General features: G+C 39.9%; 1 protein-coding gene across 1 annotated transcript in view; it reads right to left on the reverse strand.

Moving 5' to 3' along the window:
- Window positions 1–1,000: 1,000 nt before the first annotated feature.
- Window positions 1,001–19,540, reverse strand: part of ptprga (protein tyrosine phosphatase receptor type Ga) — a 428,569-nt gene continuing 410,029 nt past the window's right edge. The window contains exons 26-29 of the mRNA XM_054616971.1: window positions 8,125–8,271; window positions 6,743–6,885; window positions 2,569–2,704; window positions 1,001–1,857 (exon numbers count right to left, since the gene is read on the reverse strand). Coding sequence (XP_054472946.1) covers window positions 1,708–1,857; window positions 2,569–2,704; window positions 6,743–6,885; window positions 8,125–8,271 — 576 coding nt within the window. The 3' untranslated portion in view covers window positions 1,001–1,707. The remainder of the gene's footprint in view (window positions 1,858–2,568; window positions 2,705–6,742; window positions 6,886–8,124; window positions 8,272–19,540) is intronic.

Genomic DNA, 19,540 nt, shown 5'->3' on the forward strand with positions numbered 1-19,540 from the left:
AACCCTAGTACAGTACATGTAGTCGCTCATTATGAGTAATGACAAATTATGGTTGTCAAAGCACTGGTTTTAGACCTCTAGTTTGTGAATAAAGGGAAATCTTCTGGGAAAATCTTTCTCGCCTGATTCTCCAGTCTTACACCACATGCATTATCAAAGATATAATATATCATGTTAAGAACAAGAAGACCCTTTAAAGCAGAAGAAGAGGGTTATTTAGCAGTGTTTACTCTGTCCAGAAAACATAAGCACAAATAAAATGAAAAGATAAATACATATGTTAAAATCTCAACCCACTGTGGTGGGACTAGTCGATCTGGACTGGACTTACACTGAGAACTCAAAGACTGTTTAGAACCCTGTTTCAGATTTCTTAAACCTAACCAACTAGTTGCATAGAGCTTTTTTTGAGTCTGCTGTTCCCCTGCAGATCACACTGATTCAACCCTGTAATGACACACACAGGTGCATCTGAGTAACTGAGAGCTCCATATACAGGCCTCTGTGTTCTTAATCCGTGCTTGTCTGTCAGAATGAGCTAATGACAGAAAAAACTGAATTTCAAAGAGAGGCAATGTCATATCATTGCATCAGCTGTTGTAGTAAATGTTTCAAATGTAGAATCACTACCGGTGGCGTTTGCATGTACAGTATGTGTATGTGTGTGTGTGGGTTCAGATGACATAGCAGCATACAAGAACGTAGAGGACAGAGGGAGTCCGATTCCAGATGGCTGTAAATCAGCTGTCAGTAGTGGAGTCGTAAATCAACCGGCCTGAGGCGGGAGGCCACAAAGGACATGTACGAAAATCACAAAGTTATTATGATAAGGATATATTTATATATGTATACATACAGTATTTCCATATATTAAAAAGCATAATATGAATTATACAAAGAAATAATAATACAATTTCACAGTAGCAGTTATTACACCATGTAAGGTATTCTGACATGGGTGTGACTCGCTAATAAGAGGGAGAGTGACAAGAAAACAAGGCAAAAAAAAAAAAAGTGAAGAGAAAACTACTTTAAAAACAACAAGCTAGTCTGTGGCTAAAGGTTCCAAGATCTCTGTTCTTGTGATAAATGAGTGGTAGTGAGTACTATCGATGAGCAGGGCGGAGGAGGTCACGCTGAGCTGAAGTGAAACAGCATTTTGTCATTGAGGCGGAGAGTTGGTGCCTTCCTCCGTCTACTGCCCTAAATCAACTGGTAGGTGGCAGGCGGAACAATGTCCTTCACAGAAGCAGTTGATTTAATAAGGGCCACAGCCAAGGAATGTCAAAAAGAAAAATCAGAGCTTGAGTGGAGAAAAGCCGAGTGAGTCAGCTTTAGTATAGGCAGTAACACTGACATTATATAGTGCAAACAAGAAAAGACCGAAAAGTGTTTCTCGTTGCCTACTGACGCCATCGTGAAACTCAAAAACGCAGGTGCAAACCCTTCAGTAGGAGAACATTAAGACATAAAATGGCGAAAAAAATAAATATCAAAAACTTTTTATCAGTGTAAAAAAGTAATCAGGTTATTCATTTTAACCAAGAGTCTGGCAAAAAGGCCTCGAAAAGTCTTGTTCACAATAGTTCCTTGTCAGTTTACAAAGTGAAGTGCCTCCGTTGTGGGTTCAGAGACCTCGCAGTGGGCTCGGACCCACAAGACACTCAGCTCAGCACCGCTGAGCTCTTGGCCCCTGAAGGGCCTCTCTCAGACCAGTGACTCCATGCTCTCTGCCTGATCAGACTGGTCGGACATGGACGCCATGGTCCCATTAGTGTCCCTGGTCAGAAAACAGGAGCCATTCTCCTTGGTGCTGACGAGGCTGAGCAGAGCTTTGTAGAGGTACTGGTACTGGTCCTGTGGAGCCATCACACACAGACAGAGAGGAGAACATGTGAGAACATGAGCCATAACCCGTAGTTATACTGTAGCATAATGCGTTTGCGTAATGTGAATGTAATGTGCCATTAAGCTTGATACTGTCTTATTACTGACCATGACATCATCCTACCAAACTAGATTTATCTAAGAGATACTGTTTTCTTCTACCTCTCAGTAAAATCTGAGCGAACTGGCATGTGGAACCAAAAAAAAGACCATGGACCATTCAGTGTCATTCAGTACATTGCAACTTTTCTTTCAACTTATGAAACATAAAAATCTTTTCACCATGGGTTCCTCCATCATAAAGTGTAGCAAACAAAAACTGTTATGGTTAGTTTTTTACTATATTTATAAAAATCTATTTGCAGTAGTCAAACCACTTTTTGTATGAATCATAAAAACATATATTGTGAAAATTAGGAAATACACAATTACTTTTCTCTAAAGTATCTTCAAACAATTTGCTTTAAGATTTGACAAATTAATTGCACTACGCTGAAAAGTAATTGATGTACGTATGTTGAGAGTACATTTAAGAAAAATACTATGAAATAACAAATATGTGATTGTCTCAGTGCTTCAAACAGAATCAAACCGGCTGAAGTGACTTTGATCAGCTTTGTGTTTCCTGCTGCTTACATTCTCAACCATCAGATCCTTTCTAAGGTGTATGGTCGGACTCACTATGTCTGTGAAGACCCCTGGCCTCATGAGGTTGATCATCTTGGCCACTTGATAGACGTCGGCGGCTCCATCACTCTCCAGCTGCTGAGACAGTGTGGTGAGGGCACACAGCATGCCGGCCGACACTGCTCCCAACCTGACGACACACACAGTCAGGGGCCGTGGTTAACGTGCATCTCCACAATCAAATCATAGAGGCTCTCGGTTCCTCAACATACCACCGATATGGCTACTTTTACAGCTGAAGTGGGGCAGTAAACTCCTGTGGTTATCAAAATGAAATCTCTCTTCTGTGTACACCTGACATTTTCTTGAAGGTGTCATCTCAGGAAAAGGTTTATGGAAAGTAACAAAAATGTAGATCTAATGTTTTAAGTAGACTCAAATGACAGTTTAAAGGAAACCACTAACTGTGTCTACAATTCATGTTACTGAACTTTATCATCAGGTGCCTTCAAATATGGCTTTTTTTGCATCTCCCGATGTACTTACACAGAAATAGAATTACAGATACAACAGAGAGGGACAAATAAATAAAGGTAAAGAACACAGGGTGAGTAGCGAAAAATAGGTAAATATATACAGTGGGGCAAAAAAGTATTCAGTCAGCCACCAATTGTGCAAGTTCTCCCACTTAAAAAGATGAGAGAGGCCTGAAATTTTCATCATAGGTATACCTAAACTATGAGAGACAAAATGAGAAATTCCTGAAAATCACATTGTCTGATTTTTAAAGAATATATTTGCAAATTATGGTGGAAAATAAGTATTTGGTCAATAACAAAAGTTCATCTCAATACTTTGTTATATACCCTTTGTTGGCAATGACAGAGGTCAAACGTTTTCTGTAAGTCTTCACAAGCTTTTCACACACTGTTGCTGGTATTTTGGCCCATTCCTCCATGCAGATCTCCTCTAGAGCAGTGATGTTTTGGGGCTGTCGCTGGGCAACACGGACTTTCAACTCCCTCCACAGATGTTCTATGGGGTTGAGATCTGGAGACTGGCTAGGCCACTCCAGGACCTTGAAATGCTTCTTACGAAGCCACTCCTTCGTTGCCCGGGCGGTGTGTTTGGGATCATTGTCATGCTGAAAGACCCAGCCACGTTTCATCTTCAATGCCCTTGCTGATGGAAGGAGGTTTTCACTCAAAATCTCACGATACATGGCCCCATTCATTCTTTCCTTTACACGGATCAGTCGTCCTGGTCCCCTTGCAGAAAAACAGCCCCAAAGCATGATGTTTCCACCCCCATGCTTCACAGTAGGTATGGTGTTCTTTGGATGCAACTCGGCATTCTTTCTCCTCCAAACACGACGAGTTGAGTTTTTACCAAAAAGTTCTATTTTGGTTTCATCTGACCATATGACATTCTCCCAATCCTCTTCTGGATCATCCAAATGCTCTCTAGCAAACTTCAGACGGGCCTGGACATGTACTGGCTTAAGCAGGGGGACACGTCTGGCACTGCAGGATTTGAGTCCCTGGCGGCGTAGTGTGTTACTGATGGTAGCCTTTGTTACTTTGGTCCCAGCTCTCTGCAGGTCATTCACTAGGTCCCCCGTGTGGTTCTGGGATTTTTGTTCACCGTTCTTGTGATCATTTTGGCCCCACGGGGTGAGATCTTGCGTGGAGCCCCAGATCGAGGGAGATTATCAGTGGTCTTGTATGTCTTCCATTTTCTAATAATTGCTCCCACAGTTGATTTCTTCACACCAAGCTGCTTACCTATTGCAGATTCAGTCTTCCCAGCCTGGTGCAGGTCTACAATTTTGTTTCTGGTGTCCTTTGACAGCTCTTTGGTCTTGGCCATAGTGGAGTTTGGAGTGTGACTGTTTGAGGTTGTGGACAGGTGTCTTTTATACTGATAACAAGTTCAAACAGGTGCCATTAATACAGGTAACGAGTGGAGGACAGAGGAGCCTCTTAAAGAAGAAGTTACAGGTCTGTGAGAGCCAGAAATCTTGCTTGTTTGTAGGTGACCAAATACTTATTTTACCGAGGAATTTACCAATTAATTCATTAGAAATCCTACAATGTGATTTCCTGGATTCTTCCCCCCATTCTGTCTCTCATAGTTGAAGTGTACCTATGATGAAAATTACAGGCGTCTCTCATCTTTTTAAGTGGGAGAACTTGCACAATTGGTGGCTGACTAAATACTTTTTGCCCCACTGTACCTATATATATATAACTTACAGTATATAGAGGTGCTATGAATTTGGAGAAAAAAACCCCTGTTATGTTCACAGAAGGCTGAGGAGTACTGACAGTTGCTTTATGTCTGATTATTGTCATTGCATCTCAACCACCCAACATATACTGCCCAGCTCATGGCCCTGTTTATGACTTTCCGGTTTCTTAGATTTACAGTATGGCCATTTGCAGGATTTGAACCAAATTTTTCTCATTATGTCTCCTCTGATCCATCAAATCCTTTGGCTACAAGAAAATCTCTGAAAAATCCTGATTTGGGGGGCAGTGAAGACCTTTACAACTCAGCATTTGAGTTGTCCTCGACAGCAGCTCAGCCGGGGACTGAAGACCCTCACAGACTCAGGAAACCTCCTCTGAGATTAAAGCTTTATTAGCAAGTGAATCCACCTGAGGACGACAGCTCCGCCAGGCATGAGGCTCCCTGGAGGACGCCTCCACAACGTAAAGGGTCTCCTCTTCCATTAGCAGCCCTGTCAGCAGCGCAGCGGAAACTCCTGCTAACAACCCACGCCTGGCTGGATAATGAGAGTGCAGACAATTAGGATGGGCCCCTAACTGACAGTCTCTTAGGTGCTGCAAGCCGGCCCCGCACCATGGCAACCGCAGGAAGTGCTCAATTAGTCACTTTTCTTCTTGAAGATGCGACAAGCAATCTTCATTATTCTAATGAATAAACATGAGCAGAGCTGCTGGATTAGAGCGTCGTTCAGGACCACTAATGTGTGTCAATACTGAAGACACTTTCATTACGTTTAATTGGGCAGTTTCCTGGGGTACCTGTGAGGGGAATCGGGGGGTTGGAGGGGCTGTCACTTGCTGTTGAGAAGTAAAACAACATGTTTCTTTCCTCAATACACTTGCAGGATAGTCAGTCTGCCAGTGTCTCTATCAGCCGGTCGGGCGATTACAGTTTATGCTCATAGACCAAAAAATATATACAGCTTGGAGTGGAAATAATGGAACTACCTAATATTGGGGAAAACAACCACATTATTAAAAAAAACTATATGTTATGATATTCAATAGAATGGGAGTAATAGGGATTAAATCCTGCAGTGATTTCATTTTAATGTACTGAGTGTAAAAGATAGCATTACTGACTAAAAGACTAAATCCCATAGGGAAAAAGGTAATCTGATTTTACTTCCCTTGACTCAAATATGTATTGACACTTTTATTTCAGAAGCATCGGCCCTTTTCTCTGGTCGATGCATTAAGACTGAAATTAGTGCAAACACAAATTGCTTCCTCGTGAATCTTTAACTGGATGGAATTCCTCTTTGCAGGAAAACATTGTGCACCTGTAACAAAGTGCAATCAATAAAACACGGTTGTTTTTAATGGAAGGGTTTTCTGTGGTGTTAAATGTGTTCTAATTATTATCATGCCACCTGGGGAAGTCAAAGCTTCTTAACACAGCCACCAGACGATGTTTGAACAGAATGGCTTTCAACATCACCACAGCACTTTGTCACGTCACACTTTTAACCTCATGTTATTCGGATACATCCTCATTTTTACATTTCCTTGCTGGTCCTAAATTGCTCAGTTGTCTGTCTCTCTGTGGAGTGTTATTCTTAATTTAGTTGAAGGGGTTTGTGGGTAAATTAGAAGCCAGCAGGTGTTAAGCTCTTGTGCTAAATTTAATAGGAGACAATGGCAGCTTGATTGTAAAAGGCCAGGAGAGACTTTGTCCTTTTTTTAATGTCACTTCTTCAGATGTGTGGGAGCAGTTCATTTGAAGTTTTACTGCATGTCCCTGGAAAATGCTTATAATACAAAATAAGACAAGACAATGCATAAACGAGCCACATATATTGTAATAATAAACTGGACCCATTGACGTACAGTGTTGTTTTTCCCCGTAGCTTTTCAAATTCCCTCTACCTTGTTTGAAATAAGCTGAGTATTAATGTGTTGAGAGAGAATATGAGTAGATCAAATGTGTGACTGACTCATCATGGATGATGGTTGGTCCATCGCGGCTGGCTGCCTCCTCTTTAATGACGTTGATGAGCTCGAAGGTGCTGCTGATGGGCGCGTCTGGCTTCGGCCACTTGGGACACTGAAAGTGACGAACCTCTAAAACGTAGTCATCCTGGTGGACAGACAGAGAGACAGACGAAGGTAAGATAAAAGATGATTGGTTTAGAACAGTTCTATTCAACTCATCCATGTTACTTCTGCTTTAAAACAAAACAATGAGATTGAGACCTTCTGTTTCTGAAAGGGCCATAATAAGTATTGGTTTAAAAAAAAAAAAAAAAAAAGAATCTTTTTCAATTAATTTATCTTTTCATAAGGACAATGAACATGAATTAACATTTCTGTAAATGTGATAGTGTTCACATGTTGCGTCTGACACACGTGGAAAACACCAGCCATGCCACTTTCACCCCATTTAAGGAGCTTGTTTGGTGTCACTCCTACTATTACTAAGCAACCCCAACTTCTCAGTTGCGGTAATTATAAAAAAAAGTCTCACTAACTGAACAAAAAAAAAAAGCCAAACAAAAAGATACATAGATTTCCAGCATTGCAAATCCCTCACAGTAACTTAACTGCTCCCTTTGTCTCTGACAGTTTGAATAGCCTTTCAACCGGATGTTGTGATGTCATTGGATGAAAAAGATGAAGCAAGTAAAATAGTCCGTTGAAAGATATTTACGGAGGTAAGCAGATATATCTGCCGGCTATGATTGGTTGTTCCACGTGACATTTGGTGCCCGACGCAACGTTCCAAAAGTTGAACTCATTCTATCTCGGGGCACAGCTGTCGCTCCCTGACTAATAGGAGCTTGGGAACACATTTGAACAAAGGACTTCTCAAATCTGAGGGAACTTGGCTCTCAAGTTAAATTTACACACAAGCAATAAAAAACCTTAGAGTTAGCAGCTTTGGAAATAGTGAGTGAGCAGGGAAAGTCCTGTTTCTTGTGTAAATCTACAGACCCAGTTCCTCTGGAGGCTCAAAACATCCATCACACAGCATTCTGTCCTCAAACGCTCCAAAACCTGCACTGCATTTATGCATATTCACTCTAAAATCTGGATTTGCAGGCTTCTCCTCTCATCACCCACTAGCCCAACCTCAACCGTCACTGTGTTACTGAGTAGTGGACAGAGACGAGGTTAAGCGTGTTGTTTTTCCTGTTCTTCGAACCGGCCGCAGCTTTAAAAGCTTTATGTGTACTACTTCTATCTGTGCACAAACTATTTTATTTCACATCAACGCAACGAGATGACTATATGTATGAGGCCTTTTATTTTTCTGTTATATGAGTGTGTTAGTGTGCTCATACTCATAAGTACAGTTCAATCACTATGACCGAGTCACCTGTGTAGCTTCCAGGATGAAGTCGTGGATGCTGATCTGCTCCTCGTTGGACAGACAGAGTTGGTCTTTACTGATGAGGGTGACAGTGAACGCCTCGCAGTTCATGGCCTCCTCCCGACTGGGCCAGTACACAAACTCATCCTCTGCCTGCAGGAGAGCACAGAGACTGTTCAACCTGTGTCACAGGATACAGTTTCTGTAGTGTATCTTTTGTTATCAAAAATATATAGTACTGAGGAAAAAGGCGATAAAGTTACGACAACAATAAAAGGAAAAACACACACATGTCAACGGTTGTCTTGCAGTCCCCTGTTTTATGAAAAGACCTCTTGTTGCTTCACACCTCTGACGTTATAAACCACGAGTCATTGAACCTGCAGTAGTTGGATGTTCTACCATTCATGCAGATTATTTGTCTCAGGCTGATATTATCAAGGGAATCCCATGTTCAAGACTTGCTGAATGCCCTGGAATATGTTGATCTTAGCTGTGTTCCATTCTTTTAAATACAGGCTTGTTCAAGGTTACACCAGACGAGGCAAGGTTCCAACTAGTTAAAGTGACCTACTGTATGACTGGCAATAGTCAAAGCCTGTCTGCAAAGGCTGTACTGCTAGTCTTAAACTAATGAAAGCTTCTTTCTTTGTTTCATGCAGCTCAGTCCAGAGCTACCGATGGCTTTATACAACTTTCTTAATTTGCAGCGTCCTCCCTTCTTCTGTAAACAGACTTCGATTTGTAAATTCAGTGATGTTCCCCTTAGAGCTACTAGAAGTTGCTTCTGCATTCCCTCTCTTCTGATTTTAGTGTTTGTGTATATTGCCTGATGTATGCATTTGCCAAATTCATATTTAGCCAAACCGATCATTGTCTCGTGCCTAAATGACTGTGGCACAGGAAACCACTGCGGCTCGTAGGTTTGTAGTACATTTCTACCAACTCCGCAAGTTTTTAAAATCCCTACAACACCAGGTAACAGTCCTGCAGAACCCACAGGACACAGGATCAACAGGCAGACGTCAGCCTACAGTCTGCATTGAACATGTGTGTGTGTGTGTGTTTGTGTTTGTGTTGGGGGGATGAATGCCATGTGTGTGTGTGTGTTTGTGTTTGTGTTAGGGGGGATGAATGTACTGTATGTTTAACTCCTGCCTCATAAAAGTCAGGTCCCTGTGAGACGACATGTGTGTGTGTGATGCATAATACCTTAAACACAGGCTGAGAAGGCATGCACATGCTTGTCAAAGTGGCAGGTGGCACTAACCACAGTGTGTGTGTAGGTGTGTGTGCCTGTGTGTTTCATACCAGTCCATGGTTGGCAGGCAGCATAACAATAATTTGTGCATTGTGGTCCCAGATCATTCTCCAGAAGTCTTTAGTTGTGTGGGGCAGAGGATGCTGGGTAATGATGAATTCATTACTCCGATAGTAACCCTTTAAAAACAAACAAACAACAACAACAGGTTAGTGGGAGAGTGATGCCACATTCAGTCACTTTAAACAGTGAAAACACATTCTATTAGGGTTACTAATCACCAGCTCATCTTCAGAGACTCATCTGCAGTCAGGATTTGGTTACAAATTTAAGGACTTAAAAGTGCTTTGAGGGTTGAATCTAATGAGTGCTGAGCTGCTGTTATCTGAGCTATGAGTTCACACTCTACATGAACAACAAGGTGGTGACCTCACCTTAAAGCACATGGCAACTTAACCACCTGCTTTTTTTTACAGGCTTTTGGGTTTAAGGCTGCTCTCAACTTCTCAGTTATGCTTTAAAGTGGAACTCCACATCTTTACCATCAAGGTCAGTAACTACGCAGCTGTTTGAAAAATATATTTTGTGCTTCTGGAGGAGCTTTTCTTCAACTCTGAGGAAATGTCATGAAATCATCTGGGTTGTCTCAGCCAAGCTTCAGAATTCGAAGTTTTAATGAAAGTGTTGTATTACAAAGTGGGTCATGCAGTTGAGGTCTCTATGGTTACTAGAAGCAATACACGACCAGTAACCCAAGTTATTGCTGTAGATCTCAGATCTGTATATCAATATGTCTAATACCAAAGTGGACTCACAACTAAAAGGAGAAAAACTCAGCCTCATCTGCTTTGATTTAGACCTTTCTTATCTACATCTGTCTCTTGCAAGCCCCAAAACTTTTTGGAAGTGCAACAGGGAATTAATAAAAAACCCTTTTAAAAGGTACAGTCCCTGGTTTTCTTATATAGCAACCATAAATCATCTCATTCCTCAAACGTAAAGCGGAAATGATTAAGATTTCAGTCCTGGTTTAGCAGTCTGGACTTGTGTGCATAGTTCAATAAAGAGGAAAACTGTAATACAAAAATAATGTAAAAAATGATTTAATTTTTCATCTATATTGCAATACTTTCATCAGTGGGTCAAAGGCTAAATCACCATTGTGTTACATCCTTCTGCAATAGACCGTGACTCAACAGTCATTCATTTAAAGGAACTCTTCCAGACTGCCACTTTAATGATGAGCAGTGTGGAGCTATCATCATCATGAGCTGCCAGGTCATTTGGGGATTTGAGCCTCACTATAGAAAAGTGATATAACCAAGCCAGTGATACTGACTGAGTGTATTTGGACTTGTTAACCTGTAAACTGCTCTGAGGGAATCGCAAAAGGAGAAAGGAAAGATCAATGATTGACAGAAGAGGAGGAGGTGCTCACCATGATGTAAGAGGCGTTAATGTAATCAGTGCCTTTGATGCCGGGCAAAGGTGCTAGGCCGACCCTCGCTCGCTCGGCTGCTCAAAGATAGACGGAGAGAGAGGGGGGGGGGAGAATAGCCATAATTAGAACAGAGCAAACACGCTGAGAGGCCACTATGTGTGCATTCATTCATCCTTTTGCTGTTATTGGTTGAATGTAGACAGTTCTTGGGAATTCTTGGCTGATGATTCAGAGAAGAGTGGAACAGCCAGTGACTACAGATTGTGTAAGAGTTGCAGATAACAGAGAGTAGTGGAGTAATGATAATGAGACCAGTCAGCCTGTAAACAGTCCCTATGCAGGCTTAGCTAGGCTGGTAGGAAAATGATATTCTTATGCATTTAAAATATATAGCAACATCATTTCAATGGGAACAATTATGCAACATTATGTAAGTTTAACAATAAAGCAAATCCTCCTACTGAATAGTGATACAGGACATTGTTCCTGTAAAAAAAGGAATACTTTAAATACGTTTTAGTCATGGCTGTCTGGAGGTACTGCATGCTAAATTTGAGAATGGACTGATTTGTCTGTCTAAGAGGAGTTAGGGAATAAAATTATACCTGAAAATTCCAAATGGCAGGCGGGGCGCAACAATAATAATTGTCCCCTTGCCAGGGGCAAGTAGATTTAAAAGTTGGGCTACCAAATCTAGCAACTCACTTCCCTGATTGGGCAAGTAGAGAAAAAAAATGAAACACATAGTTTTTCTTCCAGAGCTGATGAAGGAAGTATTTAAGGAGTGAGACATTTTGCCTCCTTCTCAGCTCTGTTGAGAGTTACACGTGCAGAAACGATCAGGTACTCGTGAGGAAATGGTGGCGGGTGAAGACAAAGTTTATGAGCTGAAGCAAGCATTTCCATTATCCTGGAAACAGGAGTTTAGTTGGATGGCATTAGAAGATGCTGGTGAAACGCCAACTATATATTGCACAGTTTTTGCTGCAAGTTTGAGAGCAAGGCGGATAAAACTGAGTCTTTTCTCAAAGACACATCAACTTTCTAAAAGAAGTAGCTGGAGGGCCATAACAACAACCGTCAGCATCTCACTTGCATGGCATTTAGGATAGCTGTACAAAACATGAACGCTGAGGCAAGTCAGGCAGACGTAACACTAATTATCACAGAGTATGTTTCTAAACTTTAGTCTTTGCTGCTTATTTGATGAATAATAAATAAAACAATTTGTATAGGGGCAAGTAAAAAGTGACTTTGGCCCAGTAGATTTCTACCCCTCTTGTCGGACTGAGAAAGTTAATTCATGAGTTAAAAATCATCTATCTTTATGGAACAATACAGATATAGGATTCAGAAATCAGATTCTCTATGAACCATTCTTCTATAGTGCAGATGCTTTAAACTCAAATGTCACGGTCTCTAATTGCAGCATTTTTACAAGGAGCTATTATTTTCTGCTGTTTGGTTAATACTGCTCGAGGCATGTTCATTTCAAATTTAATATGTTTTCACATGAGTGTAAGACTTACATGGCACCACGGAGGAGTTTCGATTTTTCTCTTTGTTGCACTCCTTCTGAGCGTTGAAGCATTCCATGAATCTGGCATTACACTGTGTTACCAACTAAGAGACAAAGAGAGAAAAAGAGAAGTTGGGTATTTGTTACACCTTGTAAAACTTTCAAATGACAGACCAACTCATCACAGCTGGGAAGTTATTTAATTTCATAAAAAAACTATGGATGGTACAAATTGTACAAATTTGCACTCTAAACTATCAAAATCTACTTTGCACCCTTCGTTGTGATCAAAATGGATGTATCTCTCTTCATGAGGGCCTATCATGTGAAATAAAGTGTTTTTCTCCCTCCCTGTTTGTGTCTCCTTAACCCATTCTTTAAACAGCATCAATTAACATCCAACATCAGATTCTCCGAAATGACTTCAACAGCATCAGAAGAGTTCTGGAATAAAACCTGAAGGTAAAACAGAAAGCCGCTCTCGGTAGCTAAAGGAGCAGGAAAACACACTGAACCAAAGTGTCTCAAAGGAGTTGAGAAACAAGCACAACGTCCAGAGGAAAACCAAGACAAACAATGACTAAATTCAGCAGCAAACAATGTCTAAAGCAGCAAACAATGTCTAAATTCGGCAGCAAACAATGTCTAAATTCTAATCCTATCAAAAGGGCCTCATGCATTACCATAACAAAGAAAGCTATTGTTTTGCACATACACTCCATCTGCTAGACCTTGGACTCCACTGTTGCATGTTGTAATGAAATAACAGGAATAACCTTCCCTAGCCTCATCATACCTACAACCAATATAAACAAGGGCTGGACGATAATAAAAGCTGAGAACTGATCAGGAGAATATCTGGTTAATTTTTTTAATAACATTCATTAAAAAATGTTTTCATTATATTTAATGAAACTTAAGTTAATAGCTATTTTACTGTTAACAAACAATGAAATGATAATTAATACTGTTTACTTAATATCATGTTATCATTAGTTTGTGTAAAATGAAATACTTAGTTGATAAATTATATATAGTATCAGTGTCCATTCTGATTACATTATTTATTAACAGTTTATTGTTGCACACATTATATATTTACAAATATATACAAAATATATATAAGTATTTGTTAATGATTACCAAATTATCTGAAAATCTTTAATAAATTGATTGTAACACATTTATAAACATTACATAGATAGATGGACCAGAAACCAAACTCAACTTTTGGCACAAATATTTGGTCCATATTTCTATGTAATGATAATAGACGTTTTACAAACAATTTCTTAAAGGTTTAAAAATGATTAACATATGCTTAATATAATATATAAAAAATGTATAGTGATTGCAACAATAAACTGTTTCAAATTAAGAGTATTATAGCATTTAGGATTATAAGTAAACATTATTAATTGCAGTAAAATCATTTTTGAAGTAAAATGAACTATCAATGTATAATTTATTAATCTTGATTATTATACAGTGTTACCAAATATGTATTTCAGGACTAACTGATCAATACATGATATATAAAGATTTGATGAAATCTAAAAAATAACCAAATTGAAAATTACTAAATGTAAGCTGTGTTAATGTTTAATTGTATAAATTGTTGATTTGAGGAGGAATCACAGATGTGTTTAAAGAAATCAGTAATTTGAGACCTTTCAAATTACTAAAAGCATTGTCACCTCGATTCATGTATTTCAATAATTAATCTTGATGTAATTAAACAAAAACTTAATGTGAAAAGCTAATAAGAGTAAGCTAATACCGCTAGTCAACTAATAATTAGCTTGTGATATAACCTGACTCATAACAAAACACATGGTTGTTTTATGTCACATTTTAAAATGTGCTTAATGTGCAATGAATAATAAATGCCGGCAGTCCCTTCACCTTGAACTGTTTCTCCAGATGTGTCCGTCCGCTGTGTCCTGGTGTCGTGATGCTGTTGAAATAACTGTAAAGGTGGCTGGCTGTCACTTCGGTCTCCTTCCCCAAAATGGCTTCCATCAAGGCATCGTGGATGAAGATGTACTGCTCCTGGATCAGCCAAATGGTGAAAGAGGACAAAGAGATGTTCAGCAGCTGTAGTGGCAAGGTGGTGTTTGGCATGCCCAAACCATAGATTTGGTTTGCAACTTCAATTTTGCAATGCAATTAAGTATTAGTTATCACATGTAATAATAGTATTAGTGTGGGTTTTAGGGCAGCATGGGAGAAGTAGACTATTGTTCCTCTGCAACGGGTTTGAATACACACATACACCACCTAAAAGGATGAAATATGCAGTTTGGTTTGAAGCAAATTGTTATTTATATAGATAAAAAGGCTGACTAGAATCAGTTTACAAAAGCTACTACCAGAGACTTGACAGAGGACATTTTGAAAGTTATCACAATGCTTTGGTCAAACTCAGTGGAGATTTTACAATGAAACTGTGCACTACATCATTCAGATGTCCATGTTAGATTGTTTGATTTGGTTTTGAATGCTAGCCATAGCTTACACTATGTAAAGTGACATAACTTTTTTGTAAAAACATTATTCTGGTGGTCGATCTGTCTTTTTCTAGACTTTGTAAAGAGCAAGATGTTGTATTTCCACAACCAGTGACTGTGGATATTGGTGGTCCCCAGAGGGTGATTCCAAATGACTTCTAGATCTTCCTCAAGAAGAAGTATCAGGGAAATGTTTCCCCTTGACACCATGCTTAATAACAAGATACACAGAAAATTAGCGACCTGATATTTACTGGGTGTTCATGGTTCATCCAAAAGAACTACCAACCACATTTCATGAAATTCTCTGTGGATATTCATTGGCCCCTTTAATTAACCCTCAGTAACACACAACAGACTAAGCACTTGTAATCCCTAGATGTTTTTTTTTCATTTTTCTGTGCCAGACCTTTATTCAACTGCCTCAGTCTAAATGATTCCCTGTGTTTCAACAATAACTTCTGCAGGGCATAACGTTTCCATGAATCTAGTATGAATATGTAAAGGTACCCACAGAAGGAATTCTCATCATGATACATTAGGCATTTCCTCATTACATCAATATTTCCACTCGAGCACAAGATATTGCAGGATGTAAAGAAAGTCATGAAAATGTGAAACTGTTGGTATTTGGTGATTGCTGAACCTGACCTGTAGTATCAACAAGAGGGTTGGATGAAGCATATTGACCCATTAAGATGCATGTTGTTTGACCCCTGTGACTAAATGGGGTATCAGGTAGCAGAAAAATAGTTTGTGCTAAACCCACCAGTGGAAACAAATTAGGCATATAAATGTGTTTGTTGTCTATCCTCTCATAACTTAAAGACTACCCTGGAAATAAAAAAATGCTTATAATGACAATCGAATGAAAAAAAATGATCAACAATTCTGACTTCTCTGTGGACTTGAAATCAAGCCATTAGCACAGTACACAATCTGGTGAATTAGTGTTAATGACAGATTTTCTGGCAATAGCCATGTGCTTTCCTAACCTGTGACAAGAGTGTGTGGATAAATAATTAAGTTGCAATTAAGTAGCGTCTGGCTATTTCCACAATGCTTTCATGCTGCAGTTACAGAACATTAAAAAGCTCAACATGAACTGCTGGTATTGGTCTACGTTACTTTGACATGTAGCCAGACTTGGTTAGTGTTTTTAAATTACTGTGCATGATACGAGTTACCCTTTCAATTAGCTCATGGTAATCACTAATGCTAATCGCTAGCATGCTGACTAGTGTTATTTTTTATGGTTGGTAAGAGTGCTGTAAAGGGACTGTTATTGCTGCGACATGTGTATGCTAGCGATTAGCATCAGTGCTATCAACTATCATAAGCTATACATCGTCTAATTGAAAGGTTAACGGCTACTCTTCTCTACTACCCCTATCGCCTCAGTCTGCAGAGTCTGGGGCGTTGGTTTCATAGGAGGGGGAATGGAGGGGGCGTTGGTTGGTGACAGACGAAAGCTCCCTCCATGTATGTCACCTGCAGCCAGATCTAGTGGTTGCAGGGTTTCAACCAATAGCAGGCAGTCGTTATCCATATTTGTAACACAGTATTTAGAATTAAAACACTGTGCACTAAAATGTCAGGATTAGGACCTGAATCCAACATTAAACATATACATAGATTTTCAGCTGAAAATCTGACATGCTGATTTGGGGGTTTAGTTTCTCTTTAGGGGTTCATTGCCCAAAAAGAGTCTCATAAACATTTGGCTCATGCACAGTGACAACTATACAAACCTCAGTCTGGACTAGGTAGTTGCGCTGGCTGCGTATATGTTTGAGGAAGCCGAGTACATTGACTGTGCTCTTGTCTTTGATCTGCTGCAGCATGCTGTCCACGACGATGTACGTCCCCGTCCGACCCACTCCAGCACTGCAACACAACACAAGAGATGAATGAAAGGGTTTATGTGTTGGAAAAAGGAATTGAAATGGATATGAAATTACTTTTAAAAGCCTTTATTACAGAGATGACAGTAGAAAGCTGTCAAGAAATGAGGGATATTGGTATAACAATAATACCCTAAATGTGTTTCACATGACATTTAATTTATTGCTATCCACAATAAACACAACTAAACAGTTTTCTTTTCTCTGTGATTTCAATTTGTATTAGTTGTTTCTTGTGGGTGGAGACATCCGTATTTGATACCACAATGTTTGGGGTCTATCTATGCATGAATGTCTTCAAAAAGAGAAAAAATGTTTAATTCCTGATTAAATGTCACTCATTGCAAACGCAAACTATTGCAATGACTGTACTCAGACAGCTATTTAGCGAAAACAAAACAAAACAAAACAAATCAATCAATCAATCAATCAATATAATTATCCTGTCACGTCAGGCAGTGACTTTTTTGAGTGTATTTTAAAGTGTTGTCATTTGTCTGTATATAAAATTAGACCATAAAAAGTCCACATTTGACATGCCCTTTAAGGACACGAAAGCCGTGTTGGCGTATTTAAATAATTATCACATTCTAACCAAGAACTAACCATTAAAACTAGGTAAAGGTGAGCATATAACTAAAAGAACAGCAAGAGTGTTGTGGAACAGTTCCTACATTTCCACGAGCCGACAGTATGGCCACAGACCCAATTAACACCTTCACTGTACTTACAAATTCAGAACTTTGAGTTTCCTGTTGTTTCAAAGCAGCAGGGCAGCAGAGTGAATGTGAGCGTGTCTCTGTTTCTTGCATAATGAGGGGGAGGATGTCTGAATGTGTATGTGCCGGTACAAAATGGTAGTAATGAGCGGTGTGTCTGCAGCCTCAGCGGCAAGGCAGCGTGACAAGTTATTATCGATGATCACAGTGCAGATGATAGCAGAGAGCTCCGTACTTATTCCCCCGGGGCCACAGTCAGTGGACAATTACCAGTAATTTCCTCGCCCGCCTTACTGTAAAATGCCCTTAAATATAAGCTGGCAACTGTGACAGCAAGTTCAGTGACGCTACTTAGATATGCAGTTGTAAGTGGCAAGCACAAAGGTATAGGTGTGGAGTTCATTTGTAATACCTCCATCCAAAAGTACAAAGAATTGAATAAGATTGTAGCATTTGTCGGGGCAGTACAAAATGTGCATTATACAGAAAGGATGAAATTGATGCCCTTCTTACACAATAATCCCAAACTAAATGTACAGAAAGGAAGAACACAAAACAGTATGAATGACAGTTAATGTGCAAGATGACAGCAATGTGGGTGATAGATGGAGGGGGAACAGAGTGATGAGGGAAGCTTCAGTGAAGTGAAAGCAGTGCACTACCTGCAGTGGACAAGCATGGGTCCCATGTCAGGCATCTGGGCGGCCGAGGACCTGCGGACAAAGGTGAGGACGGGCAGGGTGTACTCAGGGACACCCATGTCGGGCCACTGGGTGTAATGATACTGGAGCACGGCCCGTTCACTCTGGGCCCGCGCCTTGGGGTTCCCCTTCCCACCCTGAATGGAGGAGAAAAAGAAAGAGGAGAGGAGGAATGTGTGTTAAGGTTGAGAAGAAAAAAAAAGGTGGTATGAAAGCATCAAGTCAGGGGGACACAGAAACACAATTTACACTTACCTTCTAATTACGGCTAGATTGTTTTGCATTTATATCAGAAATCATCATATCATATCATATCATAACATAATACTTTATTTAGGAAACTAAATAAAGCTTCACATTTAAAGCTTTCCACTGGCGGAACGGAGGGATACTTTTATTTTGAAATGCAATGCATTTGTCACCAAGCTAGGGAGCTTCATGAAAGGTGTTGTTCTTCAATAAAAAAAAGGTCTAATCAACCAAATATGGGCATTTCCTTCTCTGTCTGTTCAGCAGATCAGTTTTAACTACTTTACCTTGCTGTGCCACTTCTTCTCTTTCACTCTCACCTTTTTGACTTTAGTGTTGCCTAATGTGAAGCGGCGAACGGTGTAGCAGGCATGAACTTTGGTGCTTTTCAGTGTGACTACCATGTTGCCGTACTCTTCACTGTTCTCTGCTGGCCAATACTGGTCACATTTTCTCTGTAGAGCAGACACACACACAAACACACAAGGGTCAGATTCAATCTCTATCAACAAAATAGTTGAGGGTGGATGGTGTGTCAACAATTAACAGTACTTTAAAAAATATAAAGCTCTCCGTCACAGTACAAGAATCGTCTAATAATTGTTCAGAAGACACTCAGATAAAAGTCAAACAAAGCTTTCATAGAGAGGAGCATCTATCGCTACCGGTCCATAGACCTTTCTCCCAGGGGACGGTTTAAGAAGCAAAGCTGTAACTAATAACATTATTGTTGGCTTTGTGAGCCAGCACACCAGGGCCCTGACTCATCTGAATAAAATATACCCCTTATTCATTTGATATTCTGTTGGTTACACTGTGTTTGACAAGTCTAAATGTCTGCTGTGAGAAATTCCCTTTTTATTTGATTCAAAGGCAGTACTGAAGTTTCTATTGTCTGGTCATTGGGTGTACATTACTATGTAATTGGGGTTAACAAGTTATGACACATTTTGAACCTTGCCTTAAACATAAAAAAAAACTACACGAATGTGTATGTCAGAACATACTCGGCCTTTCTCAACCAAGTTCGTGATCATGACAATGACGCAGGTATTTTGCTCCCACACCATCTGCCAAAAGTCCTCAAAGGTGGACTTGAGAGGTCCCTGGGCTGCGAT

The sequence above is a fragment of the Anoplopoma fimbria genome, chromosome 17, assembly GCF_027596085.1.
Source record: "Anoplopoma fimbria isolate UVic2021 breed Golden Eagle Sablefish chromosome 17, Afim_UVic_2022, whole genome shotgun sequence".
Classification (NCBI taxonomy): Eukaryota; Metazoa; Chordata; class Actinopteri; order Perciformes; family Anoplopomatidae; genus Anoplopoma; species Anoplopoma fimbria.